This window comes from Aythya fuligula, chromosome 15 (assembly GCF_009819795.1).
Source record: "Aythya fuligula isolate bAytFul2 chromosome 15, bAytFul2.pri, whole genome shotgun sequence".
Lineage (NCBI taxonomy): Eukaryota > Metazoa > Chordata > Aves > Anseriformes > Anatidae > Aythya > Aythya fuligula.
In genome coordinates this window covers 2,814,279-2,830,102 of record NC_045573.1, presented here as the reverse complement: position 1 = coordinate 2,830,102, position 15,824 = coordinate 2,814,279, and the positions used below count along the sequence as shown (strand labels likewise).

Here is a 15,824-nt window from a genome sequence, read left to right as displayed (position 1 = left end):
TCCAGCACGTTTGCTGCCATCGGGGTCTCGGTGTCCGTTCCCTTCCCTCCTGACTCGCCTGTCCTTGGGGACACCGCTGGGGCTGGCAGCTGTGGCAGTGCCCAGGAGATCGCTGTCACCTTCAGCATCACTCTGACCCGCGGGAGGTTTCCTAGCTGGGCTCCAGCTGCCCCCTCCTTGGTTTTCTTGATCCCATCCCAGTGAGAGCTGCTGGTGGCTCGGGGCGGAGGTAGGAGAACAGCCTCGTGGGCAGCCTTTGAAGGCGCCTTTTGGCTGCCCGGAGATCTGAAATTTCACGTTTTGAGCATCTGAAGCAGCGTTCCTTGCCTTCTTAGCTTGCTGCAAAACCCCGTTCTGGAGAGCTTGGTGTTCCCTGCAGCGTGCAGGGAGCAGCGCTCCCTCCTCCTCTTGGCGGCTGGCATCTTCAGCAAGCCAGACCCCTGCCCGCGGGATGCCTGGGCACGGCTGCTCCCAATTCTTCCTCAACTCACCCTGGACGTGCCCCGTGCCCTCTGTGGCATTCGGCTGTGCTGCTCGTGCTGCTGGCAGTGGTTGTGGTGAGGCAGAGCAGCTCTGCTCCCTCGCCCGAGGTCCCCGTTCTGCGCAGCCTGCTGCCCCCCCTCCCCGTTTTACGCCTACCTCTGCATCCCCCATACCTTTCTCTGCTGTCTCAGCTCCCAACGAAGGCAACCTCCCTCCCCGGGGCTCCTTCCCCAAGCTGTGGGACCGCCGTGACTCCCGTAGGACGAGGTTTTTGTCCTCTGAAACCCGAACGAGGCATCCCGAGGTCTCACCTCATCCCCGTGCAGTCTGTAGGGGCACGGGCAGCCCTCCTGCCCCCTCGGGTTCTGGTGTTCCTGCATGCCATCTCCGGGAGCTCTGCCCTCCCGTTCCCCCCACCCCAGATCTGTGCCGTGGGTCCGAGCCGGAGCTGTATCCCTCCCCGGAGTCCCTCCCCTGCTCCGTTTCGCTTCGAGTCTCCGAGCTGCCTGCTTGGGGCTCCACCACCCCCTGTCTGACCCCGAGCATCTCGTGGGCGAGGAGTTCCCAGCGCGCAGGCAGCCCAGCTCTCCCCCTTGTACAGACATTTTCTATACACGCGGTTGTACATGTGTAGATAATGTGTTTTTTTTTAACTCTTTTTTTGCACTGAACAACGTCGGGGTAAAACCTTGATCTGAAACCAGAAGACGCGTTTTTTTTTTTTTTTTTTTCGCACGGATCCGGCTGTCCAGATCCTTTCCTGTGCCCCGTTTGGTAAAACTGTGGCTCCAAAATGCTGCTGTGCCCAACTCCTCTTTGTCGTGGCTGCGTGCGGGCTTCGGGTCAGGCCGGCGACACGAGTCCATGGCAGAGGACGGAGGGAGGGCAGCGAGTGCTGCTTTGTGGCTGCTTGCCCCTAAAAAAAAAAGGCGAAATTTCTCCCCATCCTCTCCGTGGGATGGGCTCGTTCCCTGGCCTGACCCCCTTGGCTTTATTCCCCTCGTTTGGCTCCGTGCTCCTCTCCATCACCCGCGGCGTGTCCTTGTGTATCCTGCCCAGTACGGCTGCGTGTGCCCCGATGGCCCCACACACCCCAAACCCACAGCCCAGACCCCGAGAACGGAGGAGAGGGAGGTGGGCGCCGTCCCTTCTGCCAAGGGAGGAATTTGGGTTCGCTGCTCTTGCCTGCATCCGGAGAAGACTTCTTGAGTTGGTTGCGTGGGCTCGGCCTGTCCCCTGGAAGAAAAGGAGAGATTTGGGGACAGGGAGAGGGGAGCTGGCCTGGGGACGGGGTGGCGGATTGGGGAGCAGGTCCCCACAAACCCCACAAACAGCCTCCAGCCCCACGCTGGCCCAACCCCGACACCGTCATCCCAGGAGGGGTTTCGGGGTGCGGGGCTGCCGGCTCCCTCCTTCATCCTTGGGGGTGTCCGAACCCCAACCCAAAGCTGGGAACATCCTGGAGGGGGGCTCTGAGCACGGCCCTGATGTCCAGACCCCCTCTTTGGTGTTCCCAACACCTTCCCTTTCCTGGGGAGGAGAAACCTCGAGCTGAGGAGCGCATCTCTGCTCCTTCCCACACCCCTGCCCACAATTAAAGTTCTGGCTGACTTTAGTTTCTTTTATTTTTTTTAAATATTCTAATTTTTTTTTTGTTACAAATAAATAAAAAAATAAAAAACAAAGTGGCAATATTTTTTTCCGTAAGCTTTTCCTAGGAAAAAGCGTGGTTTGTAAACAAAGTTGTACAGTTCTGAAGTTTGAGATACGAGAAGTAACTGTGTGAAACGCTGTAAATGGAGCAGAGATTATTTTATGTACAGTCCGACGCGGGGGGAAAAAACTTTTAATTCTGGTCGATTCTTAGGAAGAATTTGGTTCTTCACTGTCAGGGTTTGGAATTTCATCGGTTTCGTTATTATTATTATTATTATTTTTCTTGTATAGATTGCTGCATTAATTGAATAAAAGCAGAAAGCATCGCTCGGCCTGCCTGTGTGCTGGGGCTGGGGGGCCGGAGGGGGGCACAGCCGGACTCGGTGCCTGGCTGTGGGGTGAGGGAAAAGCTTATAAATTCTAAATAAAGGGAAGATTGGGCTCCGGGGGGATTTGTGTGCTGCCCTAGAAACCGGCACGGGGCTGCAGCACGAGCTCCCATCCCAAAAAAATCTGGTTTGCTGCGGAGCAAGCGGTGAAGATGTCCCCGTCCTCCTGGCCCTGTTTTAGGGTCGGGGTTGCCGCCTTGGTGGCTGTGGCTTGGTGAAGATGTCCCCATCCTTCTGGCCCTGTTTTAGGGCCGGGGTTGCCACCTCGGTGGCCGTGGTTTGGTGTTTTATCACCCCGGGGTGCTGCACCCCGTGCTTCGGCCTCGCCCGCCCTGCCCTGCGCCTTCCTCCCGCAAGAGGGAGATGGGCGTGCGGGGATGGCTGCGTGGGGCCTGCCATGGCGGCCTTCCTCCTCCTCATCTTCAAACCGCCCCTCGCCGTGCCGTGAGGGGTGACCCCAAGGAAAGGGACGAGGAAGGAAACGGAGGCGGGATGCCCCGCAGGAGGGCACGGCGGGGTCCGTGCACCCGGCGTTAGTCAGCAGGGAGGGGACGCCCTGCCCTGCGTGGGGACGGGCGCTCGCCTGAGTCACCCGCGGCGTTTCGGGCAGGGTGCTGGGGCCCCGGTTTCTCTGTGGGGTGCTCCCCGTGCGTCCCCACCCTATTGCTGGGGGTGTGTGGTGTGGCCCCCAGTTGATACAGCTGGGCTGTGGGGCCATGAAACTGGGATGTGGGTGTGAAACTGGTATGGGGCACCGAATTATGAGGCTGCCACAAGTTATGGGGATCCACATGTTTTGGGACCCCGAGTTTTGGGGATTCCCACATTATGGGACCCCAGGTTATCGGGATCCCCGCAATATGGGACCCCAAGTTTTGGGGATTCCCTCATTATGGGGCCCCACATTATGAGGATCCCTGCGATATGGGATCCCACGTTATGGGGATCCCTGCATTATGGGACCCCAGGTTATCAGGATCCCCGCAATATGGGACCCCAAGTTATGAGGATCCCTGCATTATGGGACCTAAATTTATGGGGATACCCACGTTATGGGACCCCACATTATGGGGATCCCTGCGATATGGGACCCCAGGTTATGTGGATCCGTGTGTATGGGACCCCAAGTTTTGGGGATCCCCTCATTATGGGACCCCACATTATGGGGATCCCTGCAATATGGGACCACAGATTATGGGGACCCCCACATTATGGGATCACAGGTTTTGGGGATCCCTGCATTATGGGACCCGAAGTTATGAAAATCCCCATGTTATGGGACCCCAAGTTTTGGGGATCACCACGTTATGGGGTCGCCCCACAGCTGTGGGTCCCCATGGTGGGGCTGATGCCTCACAGCTCCATCACCCCATACGTGATGGAGCCCTGTACCCACCACACCCCATGAGCAATATGTGCAGCCTCAGGGCCCCCTCTACCCCCTCACACCACCCTGGAGCCCTGCGACCAAAAAAAAAACGAAGAAAGAGTTAAAAAACCCACACATATAAAAGTTGCTGAGGCAAAGAACTACAACCCCCAGCATCCCCCGCGCGGCGGGAGGGGAGGGGGGAGGGGAGGAGCGCACGCGCAGCGCGGCGGGGCGGGGCGGAGAGGCGCCTGGCGTGCTGAGCGGGCGCTGATTGGCGGAGGCAGCTGTCCGTCAAGGCCGCGTCCCGCCCCGCCCCGGCGGTGCCTGCCCGGGCTCGGCGCGCGGCGCTCGGGACCGGGAGGGGGGGGGAGGGGAGGGGGAGGGGGCACCGGGAGCCGGGTCCGGAGCCGGGCACCGGGAACCGGGAACCGGGCACCGAGAACGGGTCCGGGCTCGGGTATTCGGGGCTCGGTGGTGCCCGTACTCGGTGCCGGTAATACCGGGAAGCCCCTCCCGGTACCGGCAGCACCATGATGAAGTTTCGGTTCCGGCGGCAGGGCGCGGACCCGCACCGGGAACGGCTCCGTCACGACCTGTTCGCCTTCAGCAAGGTGCGCAGCGGGCACGGGGGGGGGTGGGGGGCACCGGGGGGTCGGGAACCGGGAACGGGGACCCCCCCATAACCCCCGGGACCCCCCCCATATCCCCGGGACCCCCCCCCATAACCCCCGGGACCCCCACGGGACCCCCCCGGGCCCCCCCATCCAGCACCGGGAGCGCGCAGCTTCCCCCAGGGTCCCCCTTGGGTGCTGGGTGCCGGTACCGGGACCCCCCCCCCCCCCGGTGTTACCGGTGTCCCGCCGCCCTCCTCCCCCCCCTCCGGGTTTTTTTTGGGGTCCCCCCGGGTTTTTGGGGTCCCCCCCTGGTTTTGGGGTCCTCCCGTGGTTTTGGGGTCCCCCCGGGTTTTGGGGTCCCCCCTGGTTTTGGGGGATTCCCCCGGCACCGTGCAGCCCCCGGAGCATCCCCGGTGCCGCCCCCTCCCCATCCCCGGTGGGGGTCCCAAGGAGGCTCTGGGGATGCTCACGGGGAGGGGGGGACACCCCAAAAATGCCCCCGGTAAGGGGGGGGGTGCTTTGTGTCCCCCGTGACCCCAAACCCGGTGTCCCCCGCTGGGGACGGAGCCCCCCGGGGTGTCCCCGTTGATGCTGGGGGTGGGGGGCGCATTTTGGGGACACCCCCATCCTTCAAACCCCAACCCCGTGGTGCCGGGATGGGGTCGGTGACACCCCTGGGATCACCCCTGACCCCCCCGGGATGCAGCCACGTTTTTGGGGTCCCCCCTTTGCTTTCCCAAAACCCCCCAAATTTTTATTTTATATATTTTTTGGGGGGGTCTCCGCAGCGGAAACACCACCGGGAGCAGCCCCGCTCCCCCCCCCCTCCGGCCCCATCCCCGGGGGGCCGCTGCCTGCCCACCTGCCTCGCATTAAGCTCTCCTTATTTATTTATTTTTTGTCATTTTTGTCATATTTTTTTTTTTATTTTTTTTTTTAAATTTTTTCCCCCTTCTCTCCCAATCTGCCTCGGATTTGCAGTAATTTGGCCCAGAGCGCCCCTGGGCCGGCCGGAGCAGCCTCCTGCCGGATGCAACCCCGCTGCCTGGCGGGAGGAAGGGATGCAAAGGGGGTCCGAGGGTTTTTCTTTTTAGGATTTTTTAATTTTTGGGGACACTGGCGGGGTTTTTCTGGGTGTTCCCAGCCAAGCACCGGGGCGCTGCAGCTTTGGGGTGGCTGCAGGGCGCACGGCGCTCACCCTACACACTTTAGGGTGCATGGGGATGGAGAGCAGGACCCAAACCTAAATTTTTTGGGGGTGTGAGAAGGCAGTGGGGTGCCCGGACCCCCGTGATCCCACCCCGGGGACATCGTGGAGCCCATCCCTCATTGGGATCCCCGGCGATGGGTGCGCAAAGTCACCCGCCGGCGGCCCCAGACAAAGGCAACGGGGTCGGGATCCGGCCGGGCTGGCTCCGGGAGCTTCCCCGCTGTTTGATGGGGATGGAGGGGTGTGTAGGGTTTGGGGGGGGGCTGCCCTAAATCCCCGAGAACCCCTCCCGAAACGGCGAGCCCGGGCACGCCGCCGTCCCCGGACTTCCTTGGGAAGGTGCCCGCGGGCGGCTCGCCGGGGACGGCTCCGCTCGCAGGTCCCGCTCGCCTGGTTCCACTGGGGAGGGGGGGGCTGGCAGGGGATGGGGGCACCGTGGGGGATTGGGGGGGGGACCCTTTTGTAGGATTTGGGCTCCCCAAGTGCCTCGGCGTGGCGGGGAGGGGGGAAATTTGGTGGTTTTTTTTGGGGAGGTTCAATGGGGTAGGCTGATAAAACGTCGCCCGGGGCGCTGCGGGCACCGGTGGGTGTTCGGGTGATGCTGTTTGCACCGGGGGGGGTTGGGGCAAATTGGGGGGGTTTGGGGTGAGCTGAGGGGGTTTGGGGTGAGCTGGGGGGGCTCCGTTTTGACCCGCTTGTCCCCGCAGACCGTGGAGCACGGCTTCCCCAGCCAGCCCAGCGCCCTGGCCTACGACCCCCGGCTGCGCGTGATGGCCATCGGCACCAAGGCGGGAGCGGTGAAGCTGTATCCTTCAGCACCGATCGGGGGGGTCGGGGGGGGGCATAAACACCCCCCCTCCCCATCCTCAGCCACGTCCCAACGGGGTCTGTCCGTCCGTCCGTCTGTCCGTCCGTCCAGCTGGGCTGCAGCTGCGCCGCGCCGGGGAAAGGGGGGGGGGGGGGGTTGGAAAAGTGGCCGCGTTATCCAAAACGCACCCCCCCCCCCCGCCTCGCCCTGGGGGCTCCTCCCCGTGCCCCTGCAGTCGTTTGGGAAGGAAATAGGGGAAAAAAAAAAATGGAAAAAAGGGATGTGGGGGGGGGGGAGGGAGGAAGTCCCGGGTGTTTTGCAGGGGTCCGGCCGCGCTTTGTTGCTGCTGGGGAGGCTCCAGCGGGGCCGCTGGCGGGCGGCCAGGGCTGGATGCGGCCCGCGCTCGGGGGCCCCCGCGCCGCAGGAATGCGGGGTGGGCTCCGGGGGGGGGGGGCGGCCGAGCCTGACGTTTTGGGGGCGGTTGTGTTGTTTTTTTGGTTTGTTTTAGGGGCGGGAAGGGGTCCCGGCTGTCCTGCCTCCCCCCTGCGTAAAGATGTTGTTGTTTTTTTTTTTCTGCCTGGGGCCGCGACGTCGCCGCTCGGCTCGGTGCTGGGTTGGGGGCTGGCCCCGGGGGGGGGATGCTTGGAGCGGGCTGGGGACCGGGTGGCGCAGGGAAGCGGGTGAGAAGGAGGCCCCAGTGCCGGCTGCACGGCCAGGAGCTGGCCAAACTGGTGTTACTGGTCAGTGGGGGCACCGCTGGGCGCTCCCCGGCTGGGCTGGGGGCAGCGGGGTGCAGGCAGCGCGGCACCGGGGGCTGTCACCCTCCGGGGACCCGTGTCCCCCCCACAGCTAGAGGGGAAAATGGGGATCCCAGTGCTTGCTCCCCACATCACCTGCACATTCCGAGCTGCTCTTGCTGCCTGCTTGCCCCCGGAGCTGCCAGCATCACATTTTGGGGTTCAGCACGGTGCCGGCTCCGGTTTGGAGCCCCCGGGGTGAGCAGGGACGGGGCGACGTCCCCCAGCCGTGGTTGATGCTGCCCTGGGGCTGCAGTTTTCCCCTTTCTCCTTGTTCCCCGCGTCCCCAGCCCGGCTGTCTGGCTCCTCCGGGATGTCCCCAGCGCCGCGGCGCCTCCAGCCCGGCCACGCCGGTGCTGCCAGACAGCTCCTGCCTGTCGGCCCGGGCAGAGCTGCTGCGCCTGTTCCCCGTGCCCAGGACAGCGTGCGGGGCACGGGGAGGCAGCGGTGTGGCTGTCTGGGGGGAGAAGAAGGGCAGGGATGTATGGAAACCACGCTGCGGGGTCTCAGCCATCCCGGTTTTGGGGTGCGGGATGCGCACGGGGCCACGCGCCGGGCATCCTGGGGGGGAGCAGCTTGGAGGTTGGCTGCTCGTGGGGGGGGTGAAGCAGGGATCGGGGGGCTCCTCGCGGCTGGAGGGCCCCGTTGGGGTGCCATATGACCCCGTTAGGGTGCTGTATGGCCCCGTTAGGGTGCTATATGACCCCATTGGGGTGCCACAAGGCGCTGGAGCATCGGTGCCGGTCCTACCCCGGTTCCTGCTGAGCGGCGTCGCCGACGGAGGAGCCGGGACCAGTTGGGTGAGTGCGGCCGTGCCGGCACATACCAAACCCCACCCTGCGTGCCGGGCGGCCCCGGGGTGAGAAAGAAGGGGGTGGCGGAGGGCAGGAAGCCCGCCCGGCCCTCGTGCGCCCACCCCGAGCCTCGGAAGCGCCGGCTGCAGGCGGGAGGCACGGCAAGAGCTCGGTGCCCGTGGCCGTGCCGGGGCTGGCGGCGTCCCCGGTGTCCCCGCGGGGCCGGCTCCAAGTGGAGCAGCCGGGCTGAAGGGGAGCCCCTGGGAAAGTTGAGGGCACGAGGCCGCCGAGGGCTTTGGGGACATTGTCCGCGCCCGAGCGAGCGTGGCTAATTGGCAACGGCCCCGGCCCCGCTGCCGGCCATTTGGAGTGTAATTGGGCAGCAAAATGAGAGCGGGGAAGGGGCTCGGAGCTGCCAGGAGGGTCCCAAACCTTGGATTGGGGTGCGCAGGGCACGTCCGACCCCAAATCCGAGCGGTGGGGCCGCGGGGGTTTCCCCGCAGCATCCCCCAAACTCATTTCCCCTGGCTGAGCAGCAAATCCCCCGGCTCGCCGCCATCCGGGGCTGCTCCGGGTCCTTTTTTTTTTGATTTTTTTGTGGAGCTGGGGTGGGTTTGGGGCAGGAAGCAGGCGGGGGGGGTGCAGGGGGGGAGCTGCTGAATAAGCACCGCGCGGCGGCTGGCGCAGGAGCAGGGTTGCTCCCAGCAACACGTGAGCCGCGGGGCCGTTGCTTGGTGACCCTCGGAGAGGGCCTGGGGGACGCGGGGGGGACGCGGGGAGCGGGCTGGGGGGCGGCCAGGGCCACGGGGTGGGGGTCTGTGGGGGTCTGGGTGGGCTGGGGGGGGTTAAATCGGGCTTAGATATTGGGGTTGCGGGTTGAATCGCACCCTGTGGGATTTGGGATTTGGGTGTGGGGGGGATTTGGGGGGGCTTTTTGGGGTGGGTTTTGCTCTTTTTGCTTCCTTAACACCCCCCCCAGATACGGCGCACCCGGGGTGGAGCTGACGGGCTTGCACAAGGAGACGGCCACCGTCACCCAGCTGCACTTCTTGGCCGGGCAGGTAGGCGGGGGGCACTTGGGGGGGTCCTGGGGGGGGGTCTCACCGATCCGTGGCCCCCCTCGCCCACCCCGCTGTCCCCCTGCAGGGCTGGCTGCTGTCCCTGCTGGACGACAACACGCTGCACCTCTGGGAGATCTACCAGAAGGACGGCTGCTCCCACCTGGAGGAGACCCGCAGCTTCGGCCTCCCGGCGCGCCCCGGGTTCGGCACCGCTAAGTTCTCCTCCTCCACACTTTGCTGGGGTCATGGGGGGGTTCCCAGCCTCTTTTTTTTTTATCCCCCCGGGGGTGGTGACCCCGCTGTCACTGTGGGTGTTGATGCTCTTTGCGTTGGGGCGGCGGCAGGCGAGGTCTGCCAGAGTTTACACCCGGCTCCGGCGTGGTGCCGGGGTGGGGTTTGGCCGCGGCGCTGCCAGCTGCGAGGCTTTGTGCTGCTTGTTTGGCCTGGGGAGGGAGGAAAAAAAAAAAAAAAAACAAACAACAACAAAAAAAAACAGCTCGGTGGGGACGGAGCACGGCGTGGGAGCAGCTCCCGGCCTCCGGACACCTGGGGAGTGATAAGGGGAGTGATAAGGGCACCGGGCTGGGAGCGGCGCGGGGGAGCGAGCACCCAGCGAGGCAGCTCGGGTCCGTGCAGGGAAATGCAGCCCTGGGCACGGGGAGTAATTAATGGCTCAGGAATCGCCTGGTGGTGGCCAAAAAGCCCGGCTGCTGGCCCCAAGCATCGTCCCCATCCTCGTGGGCTGGCAGGGTCGGGGATGCTGGGGTGATGCCGGAGCGGGACGGAGAGATTTTAGGGTCTGCGCCCGCTGCTGACGCAGCCCCTGGTGCCCCCGCAGCTGCTCCCCCAGCATCACGAGGGTGACGGTGATCCTGCCCATGGCCCTGGGCGCCGTGGCCTGCCTGGGCACCGAGGGCGGCGCAGTTTACTTCCTCACCCTGCCCGGCCTCGTGCTGCTGGAGGACAAAACCCTCTTCCAGGACGAGATCCTCCAAAGGTGAGCGCCGGCTCCGCTCCCCGAATAATTTGCCCTCCCCGGCCCCTTCCTGACCCCGTTTTCTCCCTTTTTTCCCCCCCGTGGCGCAGCGTGCCCGATGAATATCGCTGCGGGAAGGCTCTGGGGCCGGTGGAGTCCATCCAGGAGCACCCCCGTGACGCTGGCAGGCTCCTCATCGGGTACAGCCGCGGGCTGGTGGCCCTGTGGGACCAGAGCACGCGCGCCGTCCAGCACCTCTTCCTGGGGAACCAGGTACCTGAGCCGGGACAGCCTTGGGGAGGGGGGTCCTGGGGGCTGTCCCCTACATTTTGAGCCCCTCGTTGTGCCTTTCTGCAGCAGCTGGAGAGCCTGGCCTGGGAGCACAGCGGGAAGAGCATCGTCAGCTCGCACAGCGACGGCGGCTACATGGTGTGGGCGGCCGGTGGCACCGGGCAGAGGACGCAGCAGCCCGTCCTCTCCACCATCCCCTACGGTGGGTGGGATCATCGTGGGGGGACCCGGGGGGCTCGTGTTGGCGTCGTGACAGCGGTGGCATCTCCCTTTTGCAGGTCCCTTCCCCTGCAAAGCCATCAACAAGATCCTGTGGCGGACCTGCGAGTCGGGGTAGGCGCCGGGGACGCCGGCTGGGTGCTGGTGGTCCTCTAGGGTATAGGATCTGACCCCTCTGCTCCCCCCCACACACCCTGCAGCAACCCCTTCATCATCTTCAACGGCGGCATGCCCCGGGCCAGCTACGGCGACCGGCACTGCGTCAGCGTGCTGCAGGGCCAGACCCTCGCCACGCTGGACTTCACCTCCCGAGTCATCGATTTCTTCACCGTGCAGAACCCCGAGGTGCCCGAGGGAGGTAGGTCCCGCCGGCACCGTGTTCCCCAGGCTTTGAGGGGGGGGGGCTCCCCTAGCAGCATCCCTCTTTATTTTTTTATTCTTTTTTCCCTTCCCCAGGCTTCGAGAACCCCCGCGCCCTGGTGGTGCTGGTGGAGGAGGAGCTGGTGGTGATCGACCTGCAGACGCCGGGCTGGCCCACCATCCCCGCCCCGTACCTGGCCCCGCTCCACTCCTCCGCCATCACCTGCTCCTACCACATCTCCAACGTGCCCCTCAAGCTCTGGGAGAGGATCGTCAGCGTCGGGGAGCAGCAGAGCCCTCGCCTCTCCTCCGCGGTGAGTGCTGGGGACGGAGGGGACGCGAACACACACCCCCCCCCTACACACCCCGAGTGCCGTGGGGTGGGCGCACGGAGCTGTGACGCTCGCTGTCACCCCCCCTCCCAGGCTTGGCCCATCAACGGGGGGAAGAACCTGGCCCAGGAGCCCACGCAGCGAGGTCTGCTCCTCACCGGGTGAGCGCCTGCCATGGCTCTGCTGTGGAGCCCTGTGGGTGACGTGGAGGGGGCGCAGGGGGGGTTCCGAAATGCCAGGAGGGAGGAGGGGACGTCCCCAGCCCCTTCCCGTGGTGGGAGTGGGGCTGGGTGATGCTGGGGGGAAATCCACCAGGAGCTGAAGCCCACGGGGGTGCAGGGGAGCCGGGGGGGGCAGCTGCTGGTGCTGGCTGTGCTGACAATCCCCGCTGTGTGGCTCGGTGGCCGGGCAGCAGCACGTCACCCGCTGCGTTGTCCCCTCACCCCTCCTGGCACGGCGGCCACCAGCGCACAGGCGGCTCTTGTTAACCCCCCCCCCCTTACCCCCATGGCCCCGGCAGGCACGAGGACGGCACGGTGCGGTTCTGGGACGCCTCGGGGGTGTCCCTGAAGCCTCTCTACAAGCTGGGCACCGCCGGCATCTTCCAGACCGACTGCGAGCACAACGACAGCCTCAACCAGGCGGGCGAGGAGGAGTGGCCGCCGTTCCGCAAGGTGACGTCTCGGGGGGGACACCACGGGGGGGGAGATGCTGTGGTCCCCGGCTCCCCCCTGCTTCAGGGGGAGTTGCCCTCGCAGGAGCCATCCCAGCTGTGCCGTGGGGACGTGTCCCCTCGCTCGGGGCACAGCTGCTGCCTCGGGGACACAAGGGACGCTTGTTCTGCACGCCCCATCCCGTGGGGTGTTGTGGAGGGGGGGATCCCAGGGCACCGGGGACGCGTGGGGACGGAGCTGTCCCCGGGCACGGTGCCCGGTGCTGCGTGCCACCCCCGGCCCCTCTCCCCTCCCCGCAGGTGGGCTGCTTTGATCCCTACAGCGACGACCCCCGCCTGGGCATCCAGAAGATCGCTCTGTGCAAATACACGGCCAAGATGGTGGTGGCGGGCACGGCCGGCCAGGTAGGGATTAGGGGACAAAGGGACAGAGTGTGGGGTGCCCCACAGCCCCCCCTGCACCCGTTCTCATGGGCAGGATCGAGGATCTTGCCCGTGGCAGCCCTCTGTGACCCCACCGGCCGCTCGTCCCCTCCCCGCAGGTGCTGGTGATGGAGCTGAGCGACGAGAAGTCGGAGCACGCCGTCAGCGTGGCCACGGTGGACCTGCTGCAGGACCGCGAGGGCTTCACCTGGAAGGGCCACGACCGCCTGGCGCCCCGCAACGGCCCCCTCGCCTTCGCCCCCGGCTTCCAGCCCAGCGTCCTGGTGCAGTGCGTGCCCCCCGCCGCCGTCACCGCCGTCACCCTGCACTCCGAGTGGAACCTGGTGGCTTTCGGCACCAGCCACGGCTTCGGGCTCTTCGATTACCACCGGCGCAACCCGGTGCTGGCCAGGTAGCTCTATGGGATGGGGTTGGGGAGGGGGATGCTCGGGGTTGGGGACCCTACAGAGGGGTCTGGGTGCTGAGCAGTTGGTGCCGCAGGTGTACGCTGCACCCCAACGACTCGCTGGCCATGGAGGGGCCCCTGTCCCGCGTCAAGTCCCTGAAGAAGTCCCTGCGCCAGTCCTTCCGCCGCATCCGCAAGAGCAGGGTGTCGGGCAAGAAGAGGCTCAACCCCGGCAGCCCCTCCAGCAAGGTGGGCGCAGAGCGGGGCCGGCTCCTCGCCTCCCCATTTTTCCCCCCCCCCCACCTCCCTGTATGTGTGGGGTGGGGGCTCCTGACCCCCGTTCCCCTTTACCCCCTCCCCACCTCGCAAGGTGCAGGAGGCCAACGCGCAGCTGGCGGAGCAGGCGGGCCCCCCCGAGGTGGAGATGACCCCGGTGCAGAGGCGGATCGAGCCCCGCTCGGCCGACGACTCGCTCTCCGGCGTGGTGCGCTGCCTCTACTTCGCCGACACCTTCCTGCGGGACGGTGAGAGCCCCGTGCACGTCCCCTCCTGCAGCCCTGGCGTGGGGAGAGAGAGAGAGTAGGGGGATCCTCACGCTGCTGCTGCTTCTCCTCCCATCCCGCAGCCGCCCACCACGGCCCCACGATGTGGGCAGGGACCAACTCGGGCTCGGTGTTCGCCTACGCCCTGGAGGTGCCGTCGCAGGAGAAGTTTTCGGAGCGGGCGGTGGAGGCGGTGCTGGGCAAGGAGATCCAGCTGATGCACCGGGCGCCCGTGGTGGCCATCGCCGTGCTGGATGGTCGGGGGAACCCCCTGCCCGAGCCCTACGAGGTCTCACGGGACCTGGCCAAAGCCCCCGACATGCAGGGCAGCCACTCCATGCTCATCTCCTCGGAGGAGCAGTTCAAGGTGAGGTTGCGCGCCCCGCCACGTCCCGTGTCCCCTCTGGGCGTTCCCATCCAGGCTGGAGCTTGGAAAAGCAACCAGGGTGGGGGTGACCGAAGGGTTGGGGTGGTTCTTGGGGGCTCACTGCCCTTTGAGGAAGGCTTTGGGGCAGCAGGAGGGCGTTCCACCACCTCCTGCACCCCCGGGGGGTTCCCGTCCCTGCGGCACCCGCCTCCTCTCGCCCTCCCCAGGTCTTCACGCTGCCCAAAGTGAGCGCCAAGACCAAGTTCAAGCTGACGGCCCACGAGGGCTGCCGGGTTCGCAAGGTGGCCCTGGTGAGCCTGGCGAGCGCCGGCCCCGAGGAACGGGTGGAGAACTGCCTGGCCTGCCTCACCAACCTGGGCGACATCCACATCTTCACCGTGCCCAGCCTGCGGCCCCAGGTGCACTACGGCTGCATCCGCAAGGAGGACATCAGCGGCATCGCCTCCTGCGTCTTCACCAAGCACGGCCAAGGTGAGGGGCCAGCTCCCCATCGTCCCCACCTTTTTTTTCCCTCCTTGGGGGGGGTCCCTGATGATCCCTTTCACCCTCCCCCGAACACCCTGCAGGTTTCTACCTGATCTCGCCCTCCGAGTTCGAGCGCTTCTCGCTGAGCGCCAGGAACGTGACGGAGCCGCTGTGCTGCCTGGAGGTCTCCCGGCTGCAGGACACCTCCTGCCTCAGGTGGGCTGTGCCGGGGGCTCACCCCACCCCCGGGTGCTCGTTGTGTCCCCCCCCCCGGTGCCACCAGCACCAACCTCTCCCCGTGTTTCCTTCCAGCAACTCCACGGCGACGCCGAAGCTGCCGCAAGCCAACGGCACCCACGTCCCGCACAGCCCCGAGGCCAACCACTCCCCCTCCGACAGTGACAGTGAGTGACGAGGGGATGTGGGGGGTGTTTGTAGGTGGGGGGGGGTTAATATTTTGGGGTTGGGCATCTCCATCCCTCCCTGTGGCTCCCTAGGGTCCCCCGAGGAGCACCAGGCCTCCTTCTCGCCCGGCCCCGTCGACTCGCCCAACAGCAGCATGGAGAACCCGCTGGACACCACCGGGGACATCACGGTGGAAGAAGTGAAGGATTTCCTGGCGTGAGTTCAGAGCCGGGGGGGGAACGGGAGGAGCGTGGGGGTGCTGCTGTCAGCTGGGGGGGGGGGGCACCAGGCACATCTCACCCCGCTCTGCCCCCAGGTCCTCGGAGGAGGCGGAGAGGAACATGAGGAACGCCAGCGAGGACGAGGCGCGGCCCCCCGGCATCCTCATCAAATGAGGTGGGTGGTGGGGCCGTGCCTTTGAGGTTGGGGGGGGGGAGGAAATGCAGCTCTGGCTGCCCTCCCCCTTGCAGCATTTAGGGCTGGGCCCCCCCGTGCCGTGCCCTGGTGCCCTCATGGAGCAGGGAGCACGTGGCCACGGGGGCGATGCGTGCCCAAGGCGCTTCCCCTGCCCAAAACGGGTGGGGAGCAGCAGCTCCAGCCCCCCCACACCCCATTTTGCCCCCCCCCACCACCCCATTTTGCCCCCCCCACACCTTCTCCATCCCCCCCCACGTCACCCAGGGTCTCCCCCAGCCTTTTAACCTGTCTCTTTCCCCCCCAGGCATCGCCGGTGCCCGCGGCCTCCCCGGCCCCTCTCAGCGCTCGGCTTCCCGGGACGCGCGGCTCGACTGGACCCCCCCGGCCCCCCCCAGCGTAACGTAGACTCGTCTCCTCTCTAACATCCACGCCGGCGCTCCCCCTGCGCCCCCCTGCCCGGCTGCTGGCCCTGGAGCCCCCCCTTTGGCTGGGGGGGGGGGGGCCCACGTTGCACAAACTCTTCCCGGGGAAGATTTACGAATTTTTTTTTTTTTTTTTTTCCTACACGGTCGGGTTGGAGCTGGCCCCCCTGCTCCAGAGCCCCTTCTTCCTTTGGGGGGGGGGGGGGATGCTGCTGCCTCACGGTGTGTGTGTGTGGGGGGGGCCCCTGGTGGCTTTTTGCCACCCCCCTCCCAACCCGCAGCCACCTCCTCCCGGGTTTGGACCCTTGGGGAGGCCCCCCC

The 15,824-nt window shown here is 65.8% G+C and overlaps 1 protein-coding gene across 3 annotated transcripts; it reads left to right on the top strand.

Moving 5' to 3' along the window:
* The first annotated feature begins 4,365 nt into the window (after positions 1–4,365).
* LLGL1 (LLGL scribble cell polarity complex component 1) lies at positions 4,366–15,572 on the top strand. 3 transcript variants are annotated; one of them, XM_032197936.1, is made up of 23 exons: positions 4,366–4,511; positions 6,432–6,529; positions 9,103–9,184; positions 9,270–9,385; positions 10,023–10,181; positions 10,271–10,433; positions 10,518–10,653; positions 10,730–10,784; positions 10,871–11,028; positions 11,127–11,344; positions 11,456–11,523; positions 11,883–12,036; positions 12,336–12,440; positions 12,578–12,870; positions 12,960–13,113; positions 13,268–13,388; positions 13,490–13,773; positions 14,001–14,265; positions 14,361–14,475; positions 14,572–14,663; positions 14,757–14,880; positions 14,981–15,060; positions 15,386–15,572. In XM_032197936.1, exons 1-22 carry the CDS (start codon positions 4,431–4,433, stop codon positions 15,057–15,059), a joined length of 3,120 nt encoding a protein of 1,039 aa, XP_032053827.1. In that variant the 5' UTR covers positions 4,366–4,430; the 3' UTR covers position 15,060; positions 15,386–15,572. The 3 variants fall into 3 exon arrangements, with proteins under 3 accessions (XP_032053827.1, XP_032053826.1, XP_032053825.1); XM_032197935.1 differs by having other exon boundaries at positions 13,241–13,388; XM_032197934.1 differs by having other exon boundaries at positions 13,235–13,388.
* Positions 15,573–15,824: the final 252 nt, after the last annotated feature.